Below are 26,674 nucleotides of genomic sequence, written 5' to 3'. Positions count from 1 at the left end.
GAACGAACGCGGGAGTACGTTTTGCTGTGGCAGGAGATACAAGTCATTCAAATCGAATCACCAACGTTTTAGCCAATATTGTGCAATAGATCGCTTGCGTGTAATTGGAAAGCAATTAGAGAGCTTTTCAGTTACTACCTGCAGCATCATTAGTTTCCTAGGACCCTAGTTTTTTTTTTATTGATTTCGAGGAAAATTAATTAAGTGTTTGCGAACAATTCCACACGACGAGATATTAATAAAATATTTATGTTTGTTTCGCGTTAATGTGTGTTCATAAACGATTAGGAAAATTAGGAATATTAGGAAAATGCTTAATCTTTGGGTTAGAAAATTATTATTCAAGACGAAAGAGAAGATAAATATATTTCTTGCGAAGTTATAGAATGCAATTATCACTGTGGCATGTATAAAAGAGAGTTTCAAACGTAGGTAATTTGGAATGTGCAAGTTATAATATGTCCTCGTTGAAATCGATAATCTGTTATTTACTTCTGATACTTTAAATTGAATGAAGGACAAAGAAATGTGGTGGCAGTGCACACTCTACGCTTGCCGTAGATTGGTCGAAGGGAAATAGAGGAGAACGGCAAAGGGTTGGGATGTTGCCGTTCCACGCAATATTTATTTGGTGGCGCAGTTTGTTGTGAATTTACTTGGATTTACGTTTCCATTATATTTGTACCTTTTAATAGACATTCAGACATTCGTGGGAATCGCAGTGCACAAAATATTACTTACTCCTACACTGTCTTCGACAAGAAGCAATTTAATGTCATATGTTGAATTAAAATTAAATATTTGCAGCTACATAGAATGTGAAAAACGAAATTCGCAGATTCTCATTAGTTGGCGTGGTAAATACATAAAAATTGCTGGAACAGAACAATATGATTTTATTTTAAATAAAAATTTTATTTCACATAAAAACCAAGAGATTGATATTTGTATTTCTACTTTAAAACCGGTCTAAATTGAAAACTCGATTTAGTGAAGTGATGCTTTATGAATATTTCGATTAATTTTCACGTAAAATCTAGAATATTTGGAGTCAGAAAAAATGAAATTGATAACAACATATTGTATATCGAGAGGAAAGGCACAAAAATCCTGACTTTGCGAGATGTAACGAAAGTTGTCAGAATTTTAAGACACATTTCACATTATGCGAATACGAGGTACATATATGTTGCTATCTTTAGGGAGCTACGTGTTCATTTTGCAAGCCAGCTACAATGTGCAAATAAAATTGCTTTGAAGATTTATTACGTTTTACATATTCTAAAGTATAATTCTGTAATTCTTGTACAGTGCAATTCTAGGAATTAAATTATTTCGTACTTAACAGAAAGCTGTTATCTTCAGAAGATGTTCAATTTTTGGAACATGCTTTTATCACAACGCAAACAGCCCCGGTACTTGTATCGTGCATCTTTAAATAACGCCGAAGAAGAATAATTAAACAAAACTTCGTCCAATTATTGCTGTATAAGTTCGAACGTTAAGAAAGTATTAGCGTTATCCGTGTAAAAATAATTGGATACACTCTAGCCCGAAATATCAGTACTGAAATTACAAAAATCAATATCCATTTCATCTCTACTGTGCAGAAAGCGTGTAAATGTAGACATTTATGTATGCATGTGTGTATAACATATTGGTTCGTAGGTAATTGAATTGAATTGTGTGTAGATACCAAATTCATATTAACTTTACAAGTCGTTATTGCAATATGTATGGTCATACACATATCGAAGAATTTCTTCCTCTGTCTTCACTTGATTATGTTTTCTGAAATTAATTTGGTATATTTCGAGTTATTCAGCGAAAGCTGCAATAGACTGCATATAGAAGTAAATCTTTTTAAACAGTATTCTGTATCTGGGTTTGTTTACGTGGAGTTAATATTAATTCGCACTACTAGTACGTCTGACGATAGCTACCTGCATCTACTGCAGTAGAACGCATCGAATCGACCGCTATGAGTTCAGATAGATGGACTATACTTGTAAGATACGTAGGTGAATTGTATATCTTAATGTAAAATGTGGTAGGTATGCAGATTGTAGATAGTATCACATACTATCGCTATAGTCACGATTCTTTACAAAAATTGGATGCAAGCGACTGCTGTACCCATTAGACTCTCGAGTGGTACATACGTGTATATGGGTCATTCGTATCCGGTCGATTTCTATTTTCTTCTTTCTACAATTTCATTGTACCCCAATCTGCTGTTCAACTAAACGATTACCAACTTTCATTTCACCCTAAAGCTTTACAATCGTCTTTAAGAAATCCCAAAGTAGGTACATGAAGTGATTTACGATTGAAACACTCGTACCGTCATTGAGGTGTCAGAAATTTTCAAATCATACACAATATAAATTTGTAGCATTGGTAAAAACAGTCAAAACAGTCCGAGTAAAATGAAATATCTACCTGAAGGAGAGTGGGCTCCATTTCTTTTCAGCGACAAATTTAGTATGGAGCTGAAAATTGTAAGAATGGGGTTCGAATCATCTCTGACAGGACATTTTTATTCGATGCTGGTGGTCTCGTTCGTCACCGGGATCGCGCGTTTTCAATACATTCTCCAGGTTTTTCCATTCCGATTCGGCTAGTAAGGTCACGGTCGTGATGCTCACCGACATCGCGCGCTGCTATAAGTGCACTTGGTCGAGCGTGTGTGCACGATCTGGCGCGTGCGTAAACACAGAGGAGAAGAAACTTTCGCGGCGGCTACAGGGGTGAGTTACCCCGCCGTTACCCCTACTTGGCCGACAAGCGCGCCGGGCGATCCGCCACACCACCACGTGCAGTCAACTTTAAATGAACACGCACACATGCACGCTTGCGCCGCGATGCCCTCGGTGTGAACCATTGAGGAGCATTACTTTTTCCTCACGTTGAACGATCCGGCAGTGAGGAACGGTATGTCCTCCCTTGGAGTGTTTGTAATTTGAAAATTATTCACCACGATGGCGAAGATAAGTCGATTGCCAGGGCAGCTTCGGGACGTTTCTGGAATTAAACGTGCACGCCGATCGCTCCTTTTTATTCGCGGATAGTTTATTGTAGTGATTGAAATATTGGATTGTCGCTGGAATTCAGTTTAAGATAATTGGGTTTCTTGTATCGCAGTGAACGCGGCGAATTACCATGATTGATGCGGTATTTGTAATCCACGATTGATTTATCGATCCACGAGAAACGCAGGCCGGTACAGGGATGATGATGGTGTGGAGTAGGTTTATATCGTGGTCAGCTTCGCGCCGCGCGTCATCTTCTATCCCGCTCCTCTGCCGTTCGTCCCTCTTTGTCTCGAAAAAGTTTCCGGTGATGAGCTTTGTTGGCCGTTTCCCCTGCAGGACGGAAAAGTTAAATGTGAAAGTTTTATCCGATATCCAGCTCCGCGACGACGCTGGAAAAAGGGACCTACGCGTGCCGTTACGTTGAAATTTGGACACCCTTCATAATTATAATATTAATAATTCCCGTCTGTCCCCAGCGGCACCGAGTCTAGTCGTAATTTGGCAAACAGATTTTTATAAATTTTATTTCTGCGCGAACCCAAAGGAGCTTCTAGAAATTCATCACATTACCAAACATATTCCACCAATGTTTTTCTGGCCAGTGGGTAACATACAGAATGTTATGATTGACGAAATTTACGTGGTACCGTAACGACGGCATACTGCAATAATTGCGTTACGCCTTAATTGGATCAGTAATTATATTATTGGTGATCAATGAGCTATTTATTGATAAAATGCATTGCTATTATATCGAGTGTGGAACGTTAATGTTAGCTTAATAATGGCATTGATACCTCTGTTTGGGCGTGTAGCATGGCATCGAAGAAGACAAGGAAGAACCATTCTATACAGCACCTGCTCGAGCTGCCAACCAACAGAGAGACAAAATTGCCGGTGTATTCTGCGAAGGAGCCGACCCAAACGCCGCTCGTTCCAACCCCTCGACAGGTACCGGTCACTGTCCTGCATCCCTCGCCGAAAAAGGTAGGAAAATCATGGATCACTTATCATGAATCTGTTTTTGTCATTTAACCTGCAATTTATTGGTAACACCTTAGATACAAAGTCTGATAGATTTGTACGATAAATTTATCTCGTACAGTTCCTTGCTCTAATAGTTATAATATCAGTTTGACATTAGAGATTTAAATATAATTGACACGCATGTAAAAATATTTCGTACTAGTGGAAATGGTTACGTTTGAAAATCTGTATGCACGACACGAAGTGTAAAGGATAATTTAGTTTCGAAATTGTGATTTACTTTAGATGCCACTTTTTTTAATGAGGATTCTCCTTGAATGTCAGAACAATTGTGCATGGCAACCATTTTATTACCGCGGCGAACGTTAAGTTTTAATTACTTGTAACGTTAATCTTATACACGAAATGGTTGGAATAAGTAACGAGTAAATGACCTTTTGAACGTAAAAAAAAAATGGGATTGATGAGAAAGGTAAAGTGGAACCATTGTAACCGCATAAATTGCTGACGTTTTACTTCAACGGGGTGGTTTTTTTATCGATCATTCGGCACGTGGAACTTTGTTATTACTCGTACAACTGTCGACGTAAGCTCGAATCCTCGCGCGCCAACGGAGTAGATAATTTGTACCTTTATTTTCATCGTCTGACGTGCTATAATAATTAGTAGCGGCAGCTCTACTACCGACTTCTCAGATTTATACAAAATTCAAGTACATTTCCATCTGCGATATTAATATTTCCATTTAGCATTAATTTCGAAAGTGCTTGATACAGATTTCTGCACGCTCCAATTCGCGATACAAATTTGGATTTAAATGATAAAAATAATGATTTGGCGTAGTTATATATTTCGACGGTATTCTTAAATCGCGCGCAACGGAATCTACCCCGTTTTATATAACTTTAAACACGTGCGGGGATATCTATTTTGGCCGATTGAAAAACTTTTTCTTGTTGCTGTACGGTTACGGTTTTGTTCCCTTTTTCGTTCCATTTTACCCGACAGGGAGTCATGAAGAGGGATTCGCGTAACTCGGTAGGGGGAAGCCACGGCTTCTCTGTAAAATAACGATTTTTAAAGTTTCTCGAGGAGTTTCGAACCTGTTCCCACCGAGATTCGCCGGGGAACTTCGCAAAGTTTGAACCGCGTAATTGGAGAGGAAAGGAATTTCCTCTAACCATGTAAAATGGCTTCCACGTTAAATACTAAAATTTCACGATATTGTAGCTTGTTCTGTTAAAAACCACTTCCACTATACTACGCATATATTTTGCATAAATAACAGAGTTCATTTTGAATTGCGGGATGACAATCTATGTGATGTATAAACGTAAACGCGTTTTTGTTGAAGCTTCTTTCCTTGAATTTTCTTTATATCAGTATTTACTCTGTAGTTAACAGTGTTTCTTTAAAAATATAACTTCATCGATTAGTTTTCTTACGATTCCTAAATATAAGAAATGCACAAAGTGAGCATTAAACTTCTCAATGAATACTGAAGTTGTACTCACTCGTGACTATCAGTTGATAATGGTATGTATTAATGTAAAATGATTGATGCAGGGATCTGAATTACCTCAAAATTTAAGTATACATGTACGCGTAGTAATTGAAAATACGAGTTTCTAACATTGTGTAACAAATATTTCTCTTGATCCGTTACCGACAGTGCGCGGGTTTCGTTCCTACCAACGATGTCTTCCGTAGAAACCATCTTTAGCAAGACACGGTTAAAATCGTCGGTAAGGTAGTTCAGCAAAGGAAAGAAGCTTCTGTTATCGACAAATTCTAGGGTAGTTAATGTTAAACAACAGGCGGTAGTTCAGAATATCGGTTTGATCGTTTACTATATATGTAACTTGAAAAAAACACTCATTGATAATATTATTTTAAATACTTATCAGCTTCAGTCTATACACAATAAAACTACAAATAAATATATATATATACTGCAAATCTCTATATATATATATTGTAGATTTGCAGATAGATATAATTTTTCCTTAAAATCGCAAAGAAAATTTGGATCTTCGAAGTTTAAAAAGTTGAACGCACGAATGGTTCGTTTATATTTAATGCAACATGGCTAAAAATAGTTAATCATCCGATAATGTTGTTTATATTGCATTTGTTCATATTTTATCACGTTTCCTACTAACGTGACTGCAGTGTATGATAGCGTTTCAATTTTTTGAACTTGAAGTACAGCAATTATTTTTATACAAACCATAGCCTTCCATAGAAAAGGATATGTGGACAATACGTCCGTTTGAATTTTCCAAGGCGATATTTCGTTGGGGGTGAATGCACGTACTTTCAGGGAAAATAATTTGCTATTGAAATCCTGTGAATGGGAGTACGGTCGGAGGCGTCTTGAGCATACGCAAGGTGCTGGGCGGAACTGAATTTATGATAATTGCATAAATCAGAGCTTTCCTCCACAATAATCATAATCTATTGGGATAGTTGTGCGAAGTTAGCTATTTAGCCAACGGCGCGCATAACGGAAGGAGGCCAAGGGGTTTCGTGTGTCCGTGAATAAGATAAAGTCGATGTTGTGAGGTCGCAGCTGGTGGATAAGTCCCTTTGCTTTTGATTTCGAGTCAGTTATTCATCCAGTAACAACAAAACCAATTTTGCGCGACGTGAAATTCATTTCATTCAGCACATTTTAGTGAACACGATGATACTTTTCTAATTACTATGCAAGCATATGCAATGACAAAAATCAGCAATCAAATTTTCGTAACTAGCAGTATTTGTTATACCAATCTACGAAGTCAAATTGATTTTTCAATATCGTGCAGGGTAATTGAAGTGGAAAAGATTTATATTGCAAAAAAATATATGTGTATTCTAAAGGTAACAAATTTGTTAGGATTACAGAACAAGTCGAAAAAGTATAGATTTTTAAAAATCAATAGGGGTTGTGTGTCGCCAAGAATATGGGGAGAACGATCAGAGAGGGTGCCACCAGTGCAGGTAGCAGTCGTGGTGTAGTACTACGATTTAGTTACGAACATTTTTGCAAACAAATTTGTACAGAGTGAATACAGTCGTACGATAATAGAATTTCTTTTATTAATATTATATTTTTAAACACTTGAGAACTTATGGTTTTTTGTTGGAATAAAATTCACTATCGCGGCGTAACGACGCCGCAGGCCCTTAGGGGTGGTGTTACTGCTTTATGCTTTCATAAAAGCGGGCATCGTTTCGAAGCCATCTAAATTACCCCTAACGCACTCATCTTCAACGATCACCGTCAGCGTTAATTTCCCCCCTTTCTCCCCCGGACGGTGGGAAACTCAACGGGTGACTGACATTTCGAGATCGCTGGTGATTTCTTTATTAACGTCGCGAGATGCGAACCTCCGGGTAACTCGCTGCGCGCCGCTGGAATATTAATGTTAAAATCTGCACCGACCGAACCAACGGGACCGTTACGGTTACGATTACGATTATGAGCAGTCATCCCTCTTAAAGGAGAACCCTTATAGCCTGGGGATAATATTCATTCGAGATTTCTTGTGATTTCTTCGTTTCCTCCGTTTAAACTGCACAGCACTATGGAAATGAAAAATTAAGGGGATTAAGGCCTATTATTTCAGGGAGAATTTTTAAGAATAATTATGTCTGAGGGTTTGTAGGTTCATTAAGTGACACGCTATGAAAAGGCAGTGAACATTTTTCATTCAGATAAAATTGATTCGTTGCAATGCTTATGTCATATCAGGAAGTATTAGCTTGCAGTTCATTACTTTCAGTTAACTCCGAAACCTTTTTAAAAGTAGACACCTCACATTGACCCATTTCACTTCGGAGTAAAGGAACAAAATGAAGAGCAAACATTGCACGGGAAAATATTAATTCTCCTGACTAAATGTATTTTAAAGAGGCAGCAAATCTGTTTCTTAATGGGTCAGGCAAAAATTGATGTATTTCGCAGTGAATCTAAATAACGTTCGCCTTGTTTCGCTCCCTTTTAATATTTTATACACACGCGAAGGGTTTTCGTCCCCCCAAGACGGGCATCAGCGACCACTTCCTCTAGGAGGAAAGCTGAAAAGACGAGGCGCACTACCCTTTAACTTTGTCGAGCTGTCATACTGATCGGGGTTGGAACGAACCCTCCAATTCTCTCAGTGGGAGTAGCCACGCGGTTGAGTGAATTTTTATGAATGAATGCGCGAGGATACCTAGATCCCGGGGCTTTGGAATGCGCACCCCGTTTTCACCCCTGTACCTATATTTACGTCAGTGACTCTCAATTTGAAGTCCTCGTAACGGTCACCCCATAAAACTGATAGGGAACGACGGTATCGTTAAAACTCACCCCTTTGTGGTAAGTGGGTTTAAAATAAACCAAACCACCTTTCGATCACTCATTTCGCCCTCGTTACGCACATTCTCACCACAATTGACATGATCAATAACAATTATCTTCGCTTATAATAATCAAAGATTAAGGTAAAGTTCGTAGCGTTACGTCATTGGAATTCAAGGGGACACTTCGGACAGAATAACTTGCGGTATTATTCGAGGGTTGGAATATACAGAGCCTATCATCTGCGAGTCGCCCATGCAGTCATACATCATGCGAGTATCGTTGTTACGACTTACCGCGATGTAAGCTACATCCCCTCGGGGGGGTTTGAACATTTTTGCGCGGGATGAAAATCATAATTGTGCACCAACATCGTCGCACTCTTTAGCTACAAAGGGACTCTTTTACAGGAGGGTCTGAGGCTGAAAGTGTTAGCGGCAGTACAAAAGAAGGCTTAACCCTCCGTAACCAGAGGGGAGTTTATAAAAATCGTGTCAATTAGGCCTCGAGAAAGAAAGGCAGGTCGGGTAAGGTGTTCCGTGGACGAGGGCTTTAAAGCTCGGCGTTATAAAGAGATCGTTGACAAGCAATTTGCCTTTTGAGCGGGTCTTAATAAAATTTTGCACCTTCTTGTCCTTGCGCGAGGAATTTCGTATTAAAGTCTCGCGCCTGAAGAAAAAGAGTTTCCTCTTAATCAAAAAAATTTTCATACATTCTGTGCTTAGTCACTTTCATTGTCAAATCGTGAATTTTTTAACGGAGAGGTACTGGGTGTTTCAGTTTGCTGCATTTATTCACCGTGATTCGCACCATCGGGCTCTCCCTGCCTCGCTTAAAATTCTATCTGGATTAGCCGGGAAAGAAATAAAGGAGCCCCATTTCGCTGGAATTTCTATGTTCTTGCGTCGAGATTGCGATGTTTAGAGCAAGGAGAAGGGTAGATCGGGGCTAGGCGCAGCTCGAGGCGAGGATTAGCCCGTGGGGTATTGTAACGTCGTAAATACATTCTCTTTTTACCCCTCGAGCTCCAAGTCACTACGCTACCCTCTGGTTCTCTCGTCTGTTGGTCGGTAACTCTATCGACCATTGTCAACGGCTCTCAAATTCATACCCCAGGAATAAAATAATTACATTTCTCTCTTCACCTGCATCGTTCGTTACCATTTCGGACCATTACCTCGACGTAGAAATTATAAACGAACCACCCCAGGAATTAGCAGCAACGCAATTTCATAGATAACAAGAACACAATTGTCCAAAAAACTTGATTAACCGCTCATGATTAAGTCACCATCGCTCCTCAGATTATAGATCACTTATCGATCTCTGAGCTCCTCCATTCCCCCGACGGTTCGCTTATTTAACAGCCATCTTTATTATCAGACGCGATCGCGGGTTATAATTCCGGCGGGTCGCTCTAGGGACCGGTGTAGTTTTTCGACAGGATGGGGAAAAGATTAGGGAAAGCATTCCGGCGAGGCACTTTAGCCAATGTCGTCGTTTCGATACTTACACCCCTCGGCCACCCCCGTGTTCCTATTCCAAACGGTAGCACCCTCCGGTTTTCTATCTGGTTTGGTGCGGAAGGAGACCCCTATCCCGCGGGGCGATATCTCGAAGCGAAATCCCGGTCGGTTTCGCGCGCGCGCGCCCGCTCGCGCTTATAGCAGTCGAAATGGAAAGGGTTGCACGCGAAGGGCTCCGGAAGGACTGCGGGGTTATAATGAAATATAGGCCCGTTCCGCTTCGTATAAGACTGCATTAAGATTATACGTTGGCGCGCTCCTTGGCGACCGAAGAAGGTCGAAATAAACGGGGGGTGGAGGGTGGTATAGGGACGTAGCTGGTGGCTACGAACTAAAGGGGTAAGAGATTCCTCCTACGGTGTTTTAATCAAGCCGGATTTGCTGCGGCAAGCCGTGGTTCCAACTTTCATTTTAGCCAACCCCGCCCTGACAACCCGCGCACGAACGTTTTCGTCTGCCTCTCTTTCTCTTGCCCGTGCTCTTCCTCCCTCATTCTTGAAACTTCCACTGCTCCGCCGCCTCTCCTTCCCTTTCCGTTCTTTCTACCGATGCTTCTGTCCCGGTCTCGCGTTCCCTGGATGCCTATACATGTGTTTGCCCCGCATTAAAACGCTGTCTTTGTTTCGCGGGGACGCGTGATCCCAGCCTCGTTGCCCTCCTTAAGAAACTCCGGTAACGGGGATCGGTGCGTCGCGATTAAGTTATTAACTCCGTCGGCAATGGAGCGGCGAGAAAGATGTGCTTTTCATATGCCGTGACGCTCAAGTTGTTAGCGGGGATAAGAAAGCACTGTTCGAGAACGGGAGGTAATAGAAGGGTTACTTCGAAGCGTGGGCTTATTCAACAATTTTGTCGAGAATAATACTTTAGTGTGGTTCGCGATTTTTATTTAAAATATTAATATTGATGGATACTTTCCAATATTGGATTGGTGGATACTTTCTGCTGGTATATCATATGGCATTGTGGGAAAACAACGGGGTGTAAGAAAACAGACTTGTTCAGAGATTAATTTTTACGAGAAACCCTTAAATTAAATTAACCCGGCGGGAGGCACACTTCATATTGTAACACAGGTTGTCGCTACCGGGTCAAAAATACCCAAAATTGAAACGTAAAAAAACACGGTTTCAGAATTTTTTTCTTTAACTTTGTAATTTTTATGTTAAAGTACAGTGTTTTAAGAATCAAACAAAATTTATGAAATATCTTAAAATCTTTATTAAAGTTCTTTAAAAAATTGTAACAAAAACTCAGTCTTCATATTTTCGCAACTAGCGCCTCTGTGGTAAATTCTACCCAGGAGCGCCTCCCGCCGAGTTAATTGAAAACTTTAAGTCTATATTTGTACAAATATTTAAAAAAAAATAATTAAAAAAGTACGGTACCTAAAACTTTAAACGCATTTTTCTCAAACCGATGTTTTTTTAATTGGTTAGTATGATATGAGGCAGTGAGAGCAACAACGGACTAACCCACATTGAAAAATATGTTTCTTTCCCTATTTTATATGATAGTAGAGCCTATTGGAATACATTGTTACTACTAACTCAATTTCGAAAAAAATGTGGCTTAGTCCGGTGTTGCCCTCACTGCCTCATGTCTCAAAAACCAATCACTCGATTTACTTCAAACCTTGTATATATCTTCAGTAGATGTCCCGTTCTCTTTGTTCCTAAAACTAAGTCGGTTTTTGCAAAATTAGACTTTTGCGACTTAAAAAACCGGTGAATATTTTTTGCAGAAATCGATGTTTGTTTTAGATGCTGCCATTTTCTTTTACTTTTCAGTATTTCTCATTTAACTAATGAGATATACTCGTTTAATTTCGTATTTATTCAAACTGGACAATTACATTAATGATACCCTGAGTAGTAATACGTTTCCGAACTCTCAACACGATTTGTAGCATGGTGTTATTGGAAAGTAGTATGTAGTTCTATCTTGTAATCCCATAGGTCTCTCTTCATGGTCTTCAGACGCATAGCTGTTTCGAGTTCGCTTAGAGTTTAGAGGAATGCTTTGTCCATCTCTTCTCTCTACTGTATCTACTATCTCTCTTCTTGAGCTGGTCGTTCAATAGCTTCGTTTATCTAAGCAATCAATCCAATTACACGAACCTACTCGTCGGATTACTGACTGCAGTACACAGTCACGGATTACGCATTCCCGAATTGTCTATACCGAAGTTCGGGACGAATCTGAACTTAATAAAACCACAATAAAATGCTTTCTGCCAATGCTCGGAACTCTCTTTTCCTGATTGTCTTGGCTATTATCAAACATCCACCTTTGCTTGAAAGCCGAAGTATCTAAGACTTTAGTTAGCACTTCCAATATACATTACAGGACCACCGCGCCCCCCGTTTTGCGAGGGGGAAGACATCGGTGTCGCGTTCTTTACTCTTCGTTTGGTTCAACCGAGCCGTTAAGCCTCGAGGATCTGATTGTCTTTATATTTCGGTGCACACTCTGGGTTATCACCCTTGTGTTTGTCGAGGGGGTAACCGATATTTCCTGCTGGAGGACGTGTAAAATTCGATTAACCATGTCTTCGAGAATTCTTTCCCGAACAAAACCTGTCACGAGTAATTCATAACAATTCCTCGCCAATGAAGAACGAAGTTAATCGCGGGAGACTGTGTTTTTTCAAAATGCAGTCGATCTAAGGGTGGTTTTTCACTCGCACGCTGGGGAAACGAAGGGGCCCTTCACGTAAGGACGAAAAATCTCTCCGATCACATAGTTGGCATCGGCAAAGATATTCGTAGGTGGAATTCGTTTCATCTTGGCTGGTGGCGGCGGGAAGGGAAGGTAGGAAGGAATGAACATAGAGCAAACAATATGGCGTCAGCCACGAGAAACCCAAACCGTTGCGGACCGGTCAGTATGCAATATGCTAAGGTTCTGCTTTTCCCCTCCCTTCTTCCTCCCTGTCTACTACCGCCCTGAACTCTCTTTCCGTCTCCCTCTCTCTCGCCCTCTTTCTCTATCCCTCCTTCTGGTCCTCTATAACCTCCGAATCGTTGGGTTTGGGAATTTAATTACAGTATAGTGCCTACATTGTAGTCCCAGCCGGCCCGGAAATAAACTCCCCATTGTCGCGGCACAAAGCTTCTATTTGTCACGAGACCTGGGCGTTCGACACCCTTGCGACGCACACTTCAACCCCCCCGCCCGCGCTCAGGACTTGCCCTCGGTGCCTTTCGATATCGACTTTTCCGACAGCGCCACGACTTATGTCGCTCTACTCGACAGAACACGACTCTAGTTAATAAGTGGAATAATGGATACGTCAACGTGGTCTTTTGCATGGCGAACCTTTATCGTAGACAGCCTTCTAACGGAAGTATTCATATCTTACGTTCAATTTCTTTCTTCTTTATTCGGGGGTTTCGATTTTTTACTTTGTTGGCACATTTTGGAATGAAGATGAAATATTAAAACACACGACATAAATTACTTCGGAGCTTCAGACACTATTTCACCAAGTATCTTGTTAAAATCGTGTGGAATATCACATTGTTATTTAATGGTAAAGCTTCCTTGAATTTCATTGCTCCTTAAAATTTTCCGTCAGGTATTCGCGGTTGCTTCAAATTCTTTCTTCGTCTAATAGGTATGTCTACATTGTGAAAAGATGGTCTGAAGTTCGTTCGATACCCTCATTCACCTCCATACATTATGAAGAAGATTATCCTCGCAACCAAAGCCTAACAATCTCCCAATTCCGCTTCTTCGTGAACTTCCATGTAATAAGTAACAACGCCATTTAATTATAAATGCTCGCACCCGAGGAACGAACTTATCTAGCTCCCACTTTCCATTTAATCCTAACTATGGGTCGGGTTGCACGGAATCGTATGTTAGAATTTAAACCGTTACCATGTCGAAAGGCTGGCTTCGATTAAATTTCCTCTGGTATCATTAAGTTAATTAAATAATCGATTAGCATTTAAAGAATCTTCCAATCATTCCGTTTACCAACACTGCAAATTCGGATAGGCGAAAATTCCGTATTGCAGTCATCTGGCATGTAACAGTACTTATGTTAATAGAGAAACAAATCCCACAATTCACTGGGGTGCCAACATTTCATCAACAAAACACCCATACGCACTTTGTTTACAAATTACGTGCTCAAACTATCTCGGGGCATTTTGATAATTTCACATCACTTCCCTTCATCCCTGTATCAAATAAACGACGCCACAAACGACTATAAAACCACCAGGAGCAGAATACTGCCTTCCGTACTTAAAATGTCCTATCTATCAATTTTTCATTTTTTATGATACCTACCTATGTGGAAATATTTGAAGCTCCACGCGTCTTGTATCTTTTAAGTAAAACTAGAAAATCCTATGTGCTCTGTAGAGATCTAGAATCAGTCTAATTTATTTATCCTAACTTCTTTTTAGATGGTTAAAATATCCCATCTGAAACATTTAATTAATTGCCACGTAGAAAATTTTCGAGAATAGTCAATTTTTACATTACAAATAACTTACCTGATTTCACAGTTAAAAGCAAACAGAAAAGACGATTAATGGAAAATCGCAACGTTGTAGAACATAAACGTGATCGAGCCATCTCACCCGCAAGGCTGTCTCACCCGGAATTACCCTATTAGGCTGTTACGAAATAATGACTACATTTTTTAAATTGAATGAATAAAAATCGGGACGGCACAAAGAAATTGCTAAGACGTCAGTTTTCTGGGATATTTCGAAACGCTAGATGGAACATTTTAACTAACAATAAGTAGGGCAGCATAGAACAGTGTCTCTTTTGATTTCACCCGTCCCTCGACGAGCAGGGATGGTGTATCGAGGGACAGGGGTGTTTCATTGAACATTAACCATCGTAACGTTCTTCGATGGGTGTTATTGCCCCACGGCACGCGTCTTCTCGCGCGTTGCCATCAAACGATCGCTTCGTTCCGCGGCCATGAAATAGTTTCCGCGTCCGGAACGACGATCAACCGCCGTATGAATTTCCACGGAGTAACTGTCTTCCCTTAACGACCGGGACCAACCACTGGCTAACGGTCGCTTAAGATTTTTACAATCTGGGGCTCATTCCCCGATTATTCACGGCTCAGGACGAATCGATGGGGAATCATGAGACGCGACACGATTGGTAACAGTTGCATCGTTGCTCCCGGCACCGAAATTGCTGTCATTGTAGGCTCATAAATATAACCACGGGCATAGTGGCTCCTCCATTCGCTGAACCTCTCCGGCATCGGACCGTAAAGCCCCATAATTATTCACTCGTCGTTAAATCGGCCGCCTACGCGGCAGTTACGGCTTCCCGTCGGCTAAGTGTACCGTGTATACTGACTACGTGTTACTAGGATGCTCGCATATGTGACGGCGGATTAGTGTTTGTCGGTGAACGGCTTCGGTTTCGTTGGTTACCCTGCGCTGTCGCTGTCTAATTCCATTCTGTACGCGGCTGCGTACGTTTCATCCTTGGACAGTTCTCCTTGGAATGGAAACCAGGGGAAAATTGGTACCAGTGACTACCACGCTCAACTGTCTAAAATTTTCAAAACATCTACAGCTCACGTTTCTCGTACATACAGTCTGTTCCACAAGAGCGTGCTCCTCGTGTCTCCGAAAGGAATCGTTAGATTTAAAAAACGTTTTATGAACTAATACGCATTTACCTAGTATATGGTCCAGTCTCCGTTGTTGTCGATAATCGCTTGACACCGTTTAGGAATGATTTTAACTAACTTCTTTGCATACTCCGAAGGTAAAGACCATATTTATCGAATTTCTCGAGGTAACTGCTTGACCGTGAATATACGTTTTCCTTGACGCTCGTGCTTTATGAAACCCCAAACGTTTTCGATTGAATTCGCATCAGACGATTGTGCAAGTCAGTGCAAACGTTACTATGCTCTCCTCTTCTTTCCCCGCAAAAACGGCAAAAAGTACGGAGCTCCAAATTTTAAAAATCGCCTGTTTGCTACGAAATCACAAACTGAAATGCCACACGTGTTAATCAGCATAGTAGAAGACACTTTTCTCCTCCGAGTTCTCAAGGAACCAAGCCTTCTTAAAGTAGGGGAGACCGGGGTAAAGTGGTGGTTTTCGCTTTTTCTTTTCAAGTCGAATTTTAATATACTCTAAGTTGTAATTTGTCAACAGTAATGTTTCTAAATCTATTTCCACACATTTTTAATGAAAGGGAAAAATTTCATTCGACTTCAAACTTTTTTCGGCTCACTTTACCCCGGTCTCCCCTACGCGGCCGTGGCTATGAGGAGCGCGCTCTGGTGGAACAGACTGTAGCTACTCGAATCGTTCACCAATTCGTAACAGGCAATCGACTCGTGCCATTTTCGAGTTTACTACCTCCAGGCATAACGACTATCCGCGTGTATCGTCCGAGTGTATTTAATCGACCAACGAAATCGTGCTCCCCTCTCGATTATGGGCACGCATGCACCTGCGTTTCAGCGTTTGTTCGCAGCGGGCGCGGTTTTAGAAAGGCAACGGGCTCGAGGGAACAAAAGCGAGTTTGAGAGATGCAGATAAGGGCGGGAGGAGCAGGGAGTGGGGCTGAAAAAAAGAGAAAAAGAAACGATTGAAGCGTGCAAAAGTTTCCGATGAAATCGCGAGTACCCTCGAAACTTGCAGCTTGAAACGGTCGGGGCTCGCGGATGCACGAGATTCGACGGCGAGCGGAAACGGTTTCATTTTAGGCGGATGGCGACGTGGCGGCCCTCTTTCCGGGGAGGGGAGGGGGTGGGGGGGTGGGTGGGGTCGCTGGGCGAGGAAGGGACGACGGGAAGGGCCTTAATTGCCCGCGAGTTAATTAAACTGTAATTCAATCGCGCGAATTCGCCGATGTTTTATCGTGGCGCGACGCGCCGTTAAGTTTGTACTTTGCGATGCGCTCGTTACCGGAAGTATATCGGGCTGGCCGTGTTTTGCGTGTACGTGCAAGAATTATGGGGATTCGCCCTTGCTGGGATCGAATAAACGGTTCGCGGAATCAGCCCAGAAGGAAGGCTCATGTCGAGTCTGTCTGTGTGTTACAACGTACGGTGCCACGTTATAATATTTTATACCACGTCCGATTTCTAATTCTCGAAGTTAAGAGCGCTTAGATTTATTGCCCTTTGTAGTGTTTTGATTCTTCCACTCGTTTCCCCGGGATTTCGAAATGTGGGAATGGGAGCATTAGGTCACTCCACTTTATAGAATTGGCAATCATTTTTCTGAGCTTTCGAAGAATGTCTTTAAGTGTCATTTCGGAGTAGATGAAGGCGGGCGTCTAGTGTCCTGCCAGGACGCGGTCGCGCAGAAAATGGTGAATTACGCCAGTGGATTTCTTAGATCAATGATGAGGTAAGGGCAGCGAGGGTTGCTTATTGTAATTATCCCTTCGGAGTACGTAGGGCCTACCCTTGGCCAACCTTCCATCGCACACGCTCCCGGGCTCGATTGTTCTTGCTTGCATGGCCCCATGCGCCACGTCTATGAAATTAAGCGTACCACCCTTCTTGCCGAAATACGGCTGTTCTGTCAAGACCTCGCCCTCCTATCCACCCTCTGCCTCGCTCCATCGCGAGCGTATCTTCCGTTCGCCCTTAATTTCTCGAAGATAATTGCCGCCTCATCTTCGTAAGCGTCGCGAGCATCTCGTGTCGCTCATAGAGGCGATTGATGGTGATCCTCGGCGAGAGGGAAATGCAAAAGGAAATTACATTCTTTCCAAAGTCCCGCGTCATCCCCCAGAGGCTGCGCCTGTGTATTCCGAATGTCGGCAGGATCGCTTCCTGATCTTAACGGCATGTGACTGTCGTAGGTACCTGTACCTAAGTACAAAGAGGTTGACGTCGTTTTCTACTTGTAATTGATTTCTATTTACCTGGCATTTCACAGTTTATTATAAATTCTTTGGTATTCTACATAAACTAGGGGGAACGACGCGCAAGATACGTTTTGTTTTCAGCCTTCTAATTTCTAAGAGATAATTGCCGACTCACCTCCGCGACCGTGGTGAATAATCGAGGTTTATCGACGACCACCAATGGCAGCGTTTTCACTGGAGTCGTAAAACAAAATTACATTCCTTCGAAAGTCCCGTCTCATCCTTGGCAATTACTGCCCCCGCAGGCGTAAGAATCGTTCTTCGTTATTTCCTTTCTAATTTATCCCGGGGATCGGTTGTTCATTGTTCGCGCAAGGGGATAATTAAAAACGTAGCGGCTCAGACCACTTCACTGTTCCACGACTTCAGAAGTTTCTCGCGCAAACCCTCTCGAATTTTGCGCAGGCAATTTCGATCGGTCCCGTATCGTCTCCTTTTTGCAAAAATCGCGCGTCAAATTCGTGCCACGTAGCGAATCATGCACTTGGCCGGGATGTTTGACTTCACAGCGGATACATATTTCAATCGTCGTAACCGAAGAAGCGGGCAGGGAGAGGGGTGGTTGTTTGCGGGTGACCAGAATTTAATATTCATCCAATCAGGGGGTAAACCTACCCGCGCCTGAGGGAGTCGCCTCTACCCCTGACTCCCTTTTCCCTCTGACCTCCATACGACCGGCGCATATTTGTCCTTCCGCAAGAGTCGATCGAAAAAAATTGATCGCCACGTCGCCAAACGTGACATTGTTCGTTGCGCAGTCTACTCCGTCTTCCATAGATTACGTAAAAATCGTTCTATTTCTCTACATCCGTTCCACTTCTTCGTTCACCTCGAACCGACGCACGAAGACCGTCTAACGCGTGCTTGGAGCAGTCCCTGCCGTTTCTCCATGTCTTCTTGGTACTCTGATTTTCGGTCGAGATGGGAAAAGAAACTATGCCGAGTTCACGTCGATAGAATTCGGGGGCTGGCCGGCATAGAGGGTAATTTAATTTGCATTATGCTCGCAGCGGGGTGTACCCTTGTTTCGTAAGCATTGCGGGGCAAACTCCAGTAACAAACCCGCGGATTCGTTCGATCAAACTTAATTAGCGCCGAATTCCAGACATAATTAAATTCGACCGCCGTGCAATTTCGCGGAGGCAGCCAGCCGGCCCTGTTAGACAGGGAAGGGCGGGAAAGGGACGTAAAAAGCCGAAGGAGGAAACGAGAGGGAAAGGGAGGAGAGCGGCTCACGGTCGACGGACGAAAGAGAGGAAAAATTTTTGCCCCGGAACAAAACATCCCGCCCTGTCGAATATTGCTCGGATTGGATTATTTCTATCGCCCCGTAAATCCGTCGGCCGATAACTCCATAAATCTCCGCTTACGTCGTATTATTACAGTGTTTAGTTGATTTATCTAAAATCTTTTTCTCGCCATATATCCTCCGTGGGTATTGGTAAATTTTCGACGTGCTCGGTTTCCTGCCGTTCCCGAGAGTTAGCGGAACCTTTTTGCTGGATGGGCCAGATTGAATTGCAAGCAGCACGCCGCCGTTGTTTCTTTCCGATTTAGAACGGATTAAGGTTTAATGGGTAGCAGTTTGCTGCGCAAAGATTTCACGCGTGTCCTACGAGGAGGATGATAAACGTGGCCAATAATGCCGCGGCATTCCGGCGGACGTGGCAGAACAGAGATAGAGAGGAAGGAGCAGGAAGGAGAGAGGGAATTTCTGGAATGCTTTCAGAGTTTAGAAGGTAGCTCCTATGTTCTTAGCTGTACCCTTTCTCTCCTCGAGGCGGTACACCGGTCCATTCAGAATATCCTACTCATTAATTATAAGAAAACATTGTCCCGAGACCGTCCACACGGACGATGGTATTCCAGCGCTGTAGACGCTTTGGCTTTCTCCGAGTGCGCTTGAAAATCTCTTGATAATTGATCTCTCCTAATCAGAGACACTTGGACAGAATACTTCGGGACTTTGTACTTGGAAGTTTTAAGATTGTGCTGCGCCGAGGGGTTCCATTGACTTGGTCTCTCTACTCGAATATTAAAAATGCGATAGGATTGATTATATCAATGCAGGAGCCGTGGCGAAGTCAATGCGACCGAGTATTAGATTTAAGAAGGAAATGGTTCGTGCTTTGGCATGTCTTGGGAACTCTTCAACCTTATACTGCGTTCCTGAAACATCCTCAAGCTTTATCCTAATAACAGGCAGCATTAATCACCACGCCAGCTTGCAATTACCATGATGACGCTGGTTTAGCTTAGGACGCTCGACTCGAAGTAGGGGGCCTTGTCGAGTGTAAAGTCAGAATCAAGGGGCTGCGTTTCTCTATCCTTATCCTTGAATCAGTTCTTCGGTATGTACACGCTGCTGTATCAACAACTTCATCAGTCATTTTTCTCCAATTCGTCTACTGTTATTAGTCGACAATTTGTAGGTAGGTAGCTCATTCTGTCAGCGCTAGTTCGCGGAAACGAAGGAAATCTGAGCCGCAAAAACGTCTCGGCACGTGGATTGGGAAAGTCGAATAAAGGAAGTGGCAAAAAGGTTGAGGAAAACAGACGTTTCCACTGCAAAAAGAGTCTGGACTGCGTGAAAGGGGAGTTTGGAATTGAGGTGGACGTCAGCGCCCTTTGACCAGCTGTCCCTCCCCTCCAACCCCTTCTGGAAAACGGAATCTAACATGGCCACGTCATAACCTCCGCCTCTTTCTCTCAATTCCTCCGCGTCCTTCCTGCGGACTTCCAGTGTCGCTCTGGAGCGTGATCAATGAACGGCGCAGATGCTGTTTCGGACTGTTGCGGAGTATTGTGCACCTAATCGCCCACCCTGTCACTTTGACCACATCCCGGGGACTAGCGCGGGGATCCCTCGAGACGACGGCCCATAAATCGAAAGTTCGAGGCTTCCCCGAAGGGTACCGTGTACCCCATCCTCCCTTATCGACGTATACCTGCGTTAACATAAGATCCAGCAGCGATTCGCCTCCGGCTACTCTTCGTCAGTTACGGGATTACCACCTGGATCGCTTGAAATCACGCTCCCTAAGATGTATTATCGTCGTGATTTATATCTGCCGTTCAGTTTCGGCATGCTTGGAGATGTATAACACGCTGTCGACAGGTTCTTTGAACTCTCGTATCGATGTTGTTGCACAGGCAATAATTGATAACTAAATACGAGGCGTACCTACTCTGCTGATCGTTGGCCATTGTTATCAGAACACTGAACGGTGCATATCAGTGCCATTTCTGAGCGCGAGCATTTCTGCGGGTCTCTGCAGTTTTCTTCTTCCCTGAAGTTCGTTTCTGAACTTCGCGTCCCTATCAGATTTTCCCACGAGATATCGGGGCGGAGAAACGCGAGTGTCTTGCCTTTTCCGGAGACTGTGGTCGAAAATTAGGGCGATTGCCAGCTTTCCCTCGTCGTACCTATTGAAGCTGCGAAAGGGGGCCAGGTGACGGGGTGCTATCCGGGAAGGGTGGCGCGCGCTCGCCGTCGTAGGATCCACCTCTTGTCAAGTTTAAACCCGCTACGTGACTAAGTTGCAAGCGGCCTGCTAAGATGTCCTGCTAATTTATATGTTCGCGTTAACTTGCGTTCACCCCCCTTGTACTTCCACCTGCATCCCACGTCTCTTACATCCCAGTAGGGGTGCACGGAGCGAGCTTCTGGCGAGAGAGGGCACGGGTCGCATAAGTAATCGCCGCTATCGTGCTCGACAGATGCGTTAAAGATCCCCTGTCCCTCGTGGCGGCGCGACGATTCCTCAAAGACAGTGTCTCGTGCTTGGCCACGCTTCCACATTGCTGCGCGCCAATAAGAAATCTAATATTCCCCTCGTTCCGATACATCTACGCGTAAGTGCAATCCGTCTGTGATTTGCTTCGCAGCTCTGAGCGAACCGCTCAAACACGATACCTAGAAGATTGCTCTTCCTTTGTGTCATCTTTGTCAGATTCTTATTTGAGCGATTACACGAACCACTAATTTGGATGATTACAGTGGCAAAGGGAAGGGTTTCCAGAACTGAGAAAGCAATCGAATCGCTGACATCTCAGCGCGGATCTTCCGTCTTTGGCGAGGTCCTCCCGAGGCAAGGCGGCACCCTTTTCTTTGCCAACAGAAGGAGATATCGTCAAAGGAATCACGCTTACTTACCTGGGAAGGTCAGGTTTAAGGAGCCGGGTGCTGGTCCTTAGGACGAACTTTCTGGTCGAACCTCAAGGAGGCCAAACCGCAAAAGCCTCGAGATTTGAGCCCCGTGTATCCTGATGAATCGTTTGGTGTCTGGCAAGTCTTTGATGCGTTCACTAGGCGACCATCGTTCATTAGACTTAATCGGACGGTTCCTTCATCCCGTTTTCTTCGGCTGCACCCTTCTTTGGGCGGAACTTCAAAAACCGATGTCTCGTTGCGTTCAGACATCTGCCATTCCTCTTGTTACATCTGTACTTCATTTATATTATTCGCGTTATAGATTTATATGTTGCAAGAAACTCTTTTCTCTCTGACATGCTGCATAACATTGAATCGAATATCGTTTACCCTTTGCTTCCTGATCATATAGTTCGGACTTGATAGGAAGAGAGGACCCCAGCTCATTTGCAGTATCCTCGCGCAAAAGAATGCACAGTATCGATCTAAGAGAGGGTTCGTGGCAGCGTGTACCCCAATTACGAGCCCCTATGACCCACACATCCTCCGTGATCCAATGTGGCAGCAACCCACATGCCGAAGATGCGTTCGCGCGTGAATATTTGCTTAAGTGATTGCTCGCCTCGAGATGTCGACGGCCATCCTATCTGTCTGCGAAACTGCCCGGTCCTTTTCCTTCATCTTCTCCCCCCAAGATTCTCCTCTCGCGTGAAACGCACGAGGAACTTTGTGCTTGAAGTTCTCGCAACCGTTAGACGCCTTTGGGAAACTTAAAACAGCCTCTTCGACGAGCGGATATATAAGAAAGGGGCATTCCTTTCGTCGCACCGCTGCTCTTTTCGTCTCGTTTCCTCACTCTCGACGAAAGACTACCCAGGTAGACTCAGCTTCTTAGCTCGGGTTAAGGAATCTTAAACTGCAGAGGCTGTCCTCCACCAATCTACACCATAGTCTATCCACCGATATGTCTATGATACTCCGTTACTTATAACGCTGCATCTAGAACTTTGGACTCGCGTTACCACATTACAGAATCATTTACACCGAGCAATGTAACGCGAAACGACTCCTGTCAGAACAATCTCGAGGTCTGAGCCGCTCGTTAGCTAAGGGCTGCTTCGATCGCAGTAGCATCTTATCAGCAGCGTTCCGCTGATCGTTCCTCCGCTTCGACTTCGCTCTCTAACAACTGCTCCTCTCGGGAATCCGGCTGTTGGGCCAGTGGCTCCGACAGGATCTCACGACTCGCAGACCCTTATCAAAACACATCCGAAGCTGCGCTGGGTCCTGACTCTCCGAAGGTTGCCGTTCATTTCCCGATCGTGCCTCTCCTTCTTCCCACGTGCTGCCCGTGTTTGTTCCATTCGCGCGTCCCGCCTTTCTCGTTGATATAAATCATGGGAGCTGCAGGGTGGCTCACCCCTATGTACCAAACGGGGGGGAAGGGAGATCGGGGGACGGGGGTGGTTCCCGTATCCAGATCGTGGACTGCTCTGGTCCAGGCATGGTCCAGGGAGTGTGGCAACCGAGGGGGCGCGTTCCTCGACGAAGGCAAGATCAGTACATTACAGATAAAGCGAACGACTCGCCCGTCCTGGAGTTTTTTAAGCCATAAATTTCATGGCTAAGAGGGAGCAAGTTAAGAAAGAAAGGAGAGGGAGAGGGGGACAGGAGTGTTTGCCGAACTGGTTCCTTCCTTCCTAACTCAATTGCTGCGACATGGTGATCTATGGTGGCTGGGGAACGCCGAAATCACGGACCTGCGTCCTCGTGCCCCGGATTTCTGCCAGTTGAAGAGGCACGTCCACCTTGCCCCCAGTTTCCATCGATTCAGCATATCCGGAGCGTGGGATCTTCCACTGGAAATTATCTTTTTCATATCGCGAAAGTAGGAGGAGGTGGGTGTCCTCCTTCGGTGGAGAATGCAGATTTTAGACAGCTTCTAAACGTAGAACGCGAGGCAAATACTATTTCACTTTCTTAGTGTTACGCTCGAATATTAATGCGACAGGAATGTTTCTTCGTTAGGAGTTTTTGCGTAGCGAAGGTAGTCGGAGAACGAATCGCAGGCAAAGTCAAACGGAAGGGAGATACAGAAAGAAGTACGAGATCTTTTAACGAAACGATCTAATGACTGGGAATCCTCTTTATGGTTTACAAGAAGTTTGACCCTTCGGGAGCGTGGAGAGGAGGAGGAAGAGCCACCGTCTAGTTCGACACTGGTGGTCCCTGTCCTCTTCATCCGGAGGGTGACTCCCTTCCCTTTTTTAAGCCATAAATTGTTCACGGTGGAACCTCCACGGTAAGGTGCTCCGAGACAAAAGGAATACCTTCTCGGGACGGCGTAATGTATTTAACTCTGAAGCACCTCGCGCAGATTACGACAGGAAATATTGTCCTGGACGGGGGGCAGGTATTCTTTGATAATACCATTTACGTCGCCGTCTCTGAAATCCTGTTCAAACAACGCCATTTGTAAAGGTCAGAAATGAAATACGCGCGAACACTTCCGCCCGGTGTAATCAAACGTGTCGGTGGAAGCTGAGAAGCTTTTTACTGGAATCACTCTCCCCAAAGCGATTCGAAACCATCTACCTACCTTCCGTTAAATTCATGCCGCTCGCGTATGGTATAATAATTCCGAAACACTCGAATTATTTCGCTGCATCTTATAATATAATTCTCCTCGGCGTGCATAGTTCTGGGCGAAATTCTAATGTAGGAATTTTTCTGCTCGCAAATATCTAGAACAATTGAAATTCCGTGGGCATGAAACGCGCTAATCCAGACGTTTCACGGTATAATTTAACGGAGCCAGATCGATCTCACGGAAATTTCGCGGGATCTAACGTGAAATACAATGTTCCGAGAGTTCTTCGGAATTTCGTTTCCGTCCCGAAGGAATTCGAGAGGTCAGAATCCGGGGAACGTCGACGAGGAACTTTTTTTCACGGATCGCCGTGGCGCACGGCACCACCACCTACGTTTCAGTGCTTTATCATAGCACGCCCGATATTCCAGCGATGGAATCCAGCCCGCCGTAGGGGCGTGAAAAGTTAAAATCGCATCAGAGGGCCATTATTGTATCGCCGATGTCGCCCGGCGCCCCACAAAAGTTAAACAATTTCTGGAGCCTCACGCGAACGATATCGCGCCTTCTCTTTCGCCTTTTCTTCACGCCCGTCCCGATACCGCTGTCCTTTGTTCCCCACGCCAATATCGCGGGCACACGTGTCGTTGGACACACTTCGAAGGGGCAAACGGCGATTTGTCGCTATCCAAAATGTATATGTCGAGGGAAATTATGATAATGTTCGATGTATATCTCTGGATCGACTCGACGATGGTTTCGTGGATTACTTAACTTAAGTGGACTAGGCAGTCGAAAAATTGTTTTTTTTATTGCATATGCCGAAAATACTATCATTTCTGAATAAAATGCCGCTTGGCTTAAATTAAAAATCGCAAAAAATTTTATTTGGCAGCTAAAAAGGTCAAACGACAACATACAACGTTGCCTTTGCCCAGAAACTTTAAACGCATTTTTCTTGAATCTTTTTTTCTCTTGGTTTCTGGCTAGTTCCAAATGAATGGATGTTCAGACTGACTCGAAAAAATTACAAGACCTGTAAAAAATAAGGTGAATGTCCCAATTTCTGCTCATTTAAGAGGTTACTCGTCAGAAAGAAGATGTAAAAAATTTGTTTGTGATCAAAATTTGCAGAGTAATTGATTAATTCTTTAATCATGTATGTATTTCTACTCACCATTTGTACCAATTTCTGCTCACATAATATGTTGCCTTTTCAGGTTAAAATAAGTTACATCTTTTATGGAGATGTTTCATAACACAACAGTAAAGCATAAAATAATGATAAACAAAAAATAAAATGCTTTCAGCATATTCAGCATATGCTTTACAGCATATATTGAATTGTGAGATTATGTTGCCAAAATTTTGGTGAGTAGAAATTCGGACACGACGGTGATTCACTTGACCCTAAACCTAATCACCTGTTTTCTACTTAAAATAATATAAAATAGTACGAAATCTACATCCAGAGCACAACACGGTATCTGCTTTTGTTAATAAATAAGAACTTTTACTGCAAACACTATTTTCTGCCTAATTATCGAATACCAATAGTGACCCTGTTCCTTACCACAACCAGCTAAAATACCGTGGAAAAATCATGTGTCTCTCGTTTTAAAAGTTTTTCGTTGCTTATGCTGCACTTTGATTAGCCCCAAGCTCGTGCAACACTCGCGTAAATGTTCAAATAATTTAGAATTATTTTGTTGTAAGTACAGTACAAACGTGACGCTTATAATAATAAGAAAAATACGAAATGAGCAGAAATGGGGACATGAGCAGAAATTGGGACATTCACCTTATGCCATTTCCCGCCAAACCTCTGATATGGTCCGTAAAAAATCCAGATTTTCATCAGAAAATTAAACAGTCGCAGATTTTTAGTAGCGCACAAACACGACCTAAAAATCTGCGACTTTTTAATTTTTTGATGAATATCTCGAATTTTTACGTAGGTACTCATTTTCATAGTGAAGCTTAAGGCTTTAAAGTACGCTATTTGCGATTGCTCTGACGCAGCTTGAAGGGTTCGTTTTTTTCAAGTTTCTGTAAAAAGTACGTCATTGAAATTCGCGTACGAGTAGTATCTGAGTCGAAGACGAACCTTCGCAGAGAGATTTCGAGGCGGAAGCTACACGGAGAAAGCTTCCCTCTATC

The 26,674-nt window shown here is 43.4% G+C and overlaps 1 protein-coding gene across 12 annotated transcripts in view; it reads left to right on the top strand.

The window, feature by feature from the left end:
- Window positions 1-26,674, top strand: part of LOC143372918 (uncharacterized) — a 315,074-nt gene that overhangs the window by 15,888 nt on the left and 272,512 nt on the right. For all 12 annotated transcript variants that reach the window (XM_076819559.1, XM_076819556.1, XM_076819560.1 and 9 more), the window contains exon 2: window positions 3,851-4,022. In XM_076819559.1, the coding sequence (XP_076675674.1) occupies window positions 3,851-4,022 (172 nt within the window). The remainder of the gene's footprint in view (window positions 1-3,850; window positions 4,023-26,674) is intronic.

This window comes from Andrena cerasifolii, chromosome 9, assembly GCF_050908995.1.
Source record: "Andrena cerasifolii isolate SP2316 chromosome 9, iyAndCera1_principal, whole genome shotgun sequence".
NCBI classification, from domain to species: domain Eukaryota; kingdom Metazoa; phylum Arthropoda; class Insecta; order Hymenoptera; family Andrenidae; genus Andrena; species Andrena cerasifolii.
This window is presented reverse-complemented; position numbering and strand designations above follow the sequence as displayed.